The following is a 3,103-nucleotide window of genomic DNA, read 5'->3' as shown; positions in this document are numbered from 1 at the left end:
TACGCAAAAGGACGGGTAAAGTCTTTAGTTGAGTTTCTTAAACATCACTTAGGATAGCGCCTCATCTCATCTCATCAAATAGTAGCAGTAGCAGTAGTAGTAAATTTTGGCTGAGCGTGTGTGTTTGCATGCAATTGCAACTGGTCCAGGAGCTGATTCAGCGTGTTCCAGGACGACCCACCTTCTTTGACGGCCCTCATGGCCGCTTCTCCAACTTCTTTCACCTTCTTCCTCACCTCCTGCCCTCGTGTTCCTTCCATTAACTCTCTCACACCCTTCTCCAATCCCTCCGACTTCACCAACCCCTTGGCCGACCCATTCCACGTCTCCGCCCTTACTCCAACCTTAATCTCTTCCACCACCAACTTTGCATTCAGCGGCTGTTCCGCCATCATCGGCCAAGCCAGTATCGGAACCTTGGCGCATATGCTCTCCAGAACAGAATTCCAACCGCAATGGCTCAAAAACCCCACAACGCTCCGGTGGCCCAGGATTTTCCTCTGGTCGACCCACTCTCTGACTATCAGACCTCTGTCTTTAACTCTCTCTTCAAATCCATCGCTGAGTTGCGATTCATTTTTCCTGACGACCCACAAGAAATTCACCTGCGATCTCTCCAGCCCGCTTTTGATTTCTTGGAATTGCTCCGCTGATATCTCCGCTTGGGATCCAAACGCAACGTAAAGAACTGCCTGCCCTTGGTCTAGCTTTCGGTCCAGCCACTCGTCAATCCATGAACTCTCATGCTCTGGACTAGGTGTGGGTGGCTCGGCCAGACATAGAGGCCCTACTGACCACAGTTTCGGTTCATAATGGCGGTTCCAGTAATCTATATAAACTGGTTCCAGCTCGTAAAAGCTGTTAACTAGTTGGCCAAAGCTCATTGAAGCGGTAACGGTGCAATCGATGATGAACTCGAAAAATGGGCCCTTGGGTTCATGGTCACTCAAAGACTCGTCAAAATCATTTCTGGCGAGCTTGATCCAGGGGAAGTTAGGAACCGCAAACAACTCATCAGCCGACTGGGTCTTCCAGAGAAGTCCGCTCTCCCCCGCGACCCTGGATAATGTGCTGGCGAAGTTGCTCATGCCGTAGTAGACCAGCCTGGGGATGCCGTACTTGTTGGCGGAGTGGACGGTCCAACCCAAGAAACCATCTGTTACCATGAAAGTAACCGGCGGGAGGGAAGTCAGGGCTTGTTCGAAATGGGGTTGCATGAGGGGCGTGGCTCTTGCTAAAGGCAACCAAAGAGATATGTGGGGAAGTTTATCGGTACTTTCAATGCCGGGGGGTACTCCGTCGATGCTTTCAGGGAAAGGGAGATCCATAACGGAGACTCCTACAGTACTAGTAGTAGTGTTTTTCATGATCAGGTCCGCAAGGTAATTGAGGATGAAAGGCCGGTTTGCTGGGGTGGTGAAGATCGTGACGGTCAAGCTGCGATGGACAAGGAGGCGAGCCAGGTGGAGGAGTGGGATGGTGTGGCCTTTGGCCATGAAGGGGAACAGGACAGCATGTTGGCCGGAACCGGAAGAAGAACCCATGTCACGCCTAGTGTGAATTGTGCTGCCTCTCCTCTCCGGAGTCTTCCTAGCTTTTCCTGCCAAGAAAAAAAAAAGGTACCATATACTTTGCAAACCTTCAACGGTGGTGGGTTCGAAGAGATTTTTGTTTGAGCCTTTGAGGTGCGTGGCGAGACCTACACGGATTAGCAAGTTGTAAGAAAATATCAGAATGTAACATATTCTACCCAAAAAAAAAAAAAATTTACATATACTGTAATTTTAAAAGTTACAGACTATTTTACCCACTATTTTTTTTTTAAATTTATGTTCATCCTATCACTATATTTTATATATTTTCATCCTTGATTTGAGTTGGAGACGTTTTTATGATTTTTTAAAATCTCAAACAATAGCAGACCCTAAAAAAAAAAGGAGAAAAACTTAAATAAGCTGTCTTTAATTAGGAAGCAGCTCCGGCTGGCACGGGGACCGCGATCTGATTCGGGATGCTAATGAATAAGTCGCAACCCAAAAGTAAAGCTTCTAGCATTTGATTTGTTTGATTTATTTTAAAATTTTGTGATGCAATTGATGCGAAGCTGAAGCGTTTGAAACTAACAAGAATGCTACAAGTAAGCATTTTTTGATTGTTATTTTTTGAAATTTATATAGAAAAATGTCATTTTTGGATTGCTATTTTTTGAAATTTTTATAGAAAAACATATTATAACGATTTGGTCTATATATATATATATATATATATATATATATATATATATATATATATATATATATATATATGTGTGAAAAATAAAAAAATGATTGAAAAATATTTTTACAAGAATTAATAATGTTTTCGTGGATGTCCACGTGGGTGGGATGGTCTGTTAACGGAGGCCGTGCGATTGACGGTGTGGCTAGTGAATGACACTCACCACCGAACTTGCTCTTCTTTTTTTTTTTTTTTTATCAATTGTCATTCCTACTCCTACTCTAACTTCTTTAACTATGAGGGAGGCTCAACTGATCGTACAGGAGATCGATGGGGACAGAACCACCACCGGACCTCCGAACTTGCCCTTAAAGGTATTGGATGCGTATAGGGATGGCAATGGGGGCGGGTGCCCGCGGGGGGCTCTCGGAGCGGGAGTTGGGGCGGGGGACGGGGGAGTATACCTCCTCCCCATCCCCCGCCCCGCCACCTGCAAAAAATATATATATATAATTATATATAATATGTAAGTTAATTAGTTATAAACTTATGATAATGATATTATTAGTTAGATGTATTATATAATGTATAGTAGTTTATGTAATATAATTGATATTATCAATTATATGAATAATTATATATGTCTACTAATAAAATTTATTAATTAGTTATACTAAATTTACTAATACATTTATACTAAATTTCTAATTACACTTAATAGAATAACACTTTTTTCTCAAAAAAAAAGCACAAACATAATAATGAATTAGTGATTGCATTTGTACTAAAAGTGAAAACTTGACTATTTTAGCTATATTTATTTCATCATATTGGATTGTATTCAAATAACTTCTGTTTGATTGTTTTTATGAGTTTCAATTGTAAA

At 41.7% G+C, this 3,103-nt stretch overlaps 1 protein-coding gene across 1 annotated transcript; it reads right to left on the bottom strand.

Annotated features, from left to right (window-relative positions):
• Positions 1 to 1,716, bottom strand: LOC113698520 (UDP-glycosyltransferase 90A1-like). The gene has a single exon (XM_027218364.2). It carries the CDS (start codon positions 1,542 to 1,544, stop codon positions 75 to 77), a length of 1,470 nt encoding a protein of 489 aa, XP_027074165.2. The 5' UTR covers positions 1,545 to 1,716; the 3' UTR covers positions 1 to 74.
• Between the last annotated feature and the right edge of the window lie 1,387 nt (positions 1,717 to 3,103).

Source organism: Coffea arabica, chromosome 7c (assembly GCF_036785885.1).
Source record: "Coffea arabica cultivar ET-39 chromosome 7c, Coffea Arabica ET-39 HiFi, whole genome shotgun sequence".
Taxonomy (NCBI): domain Eukaryota; kingdom Viridiplantae; phylum Streptophyta; class Magnoliopsida; order Gentianales; family Rubiaceae; genus Coffea; species Coffea arabica.
The sequence above is the reverse complement of the archived record's forward strand: the minus strand, read 5'-3'. Positions and strand labels throughout refer to the sequence as shown.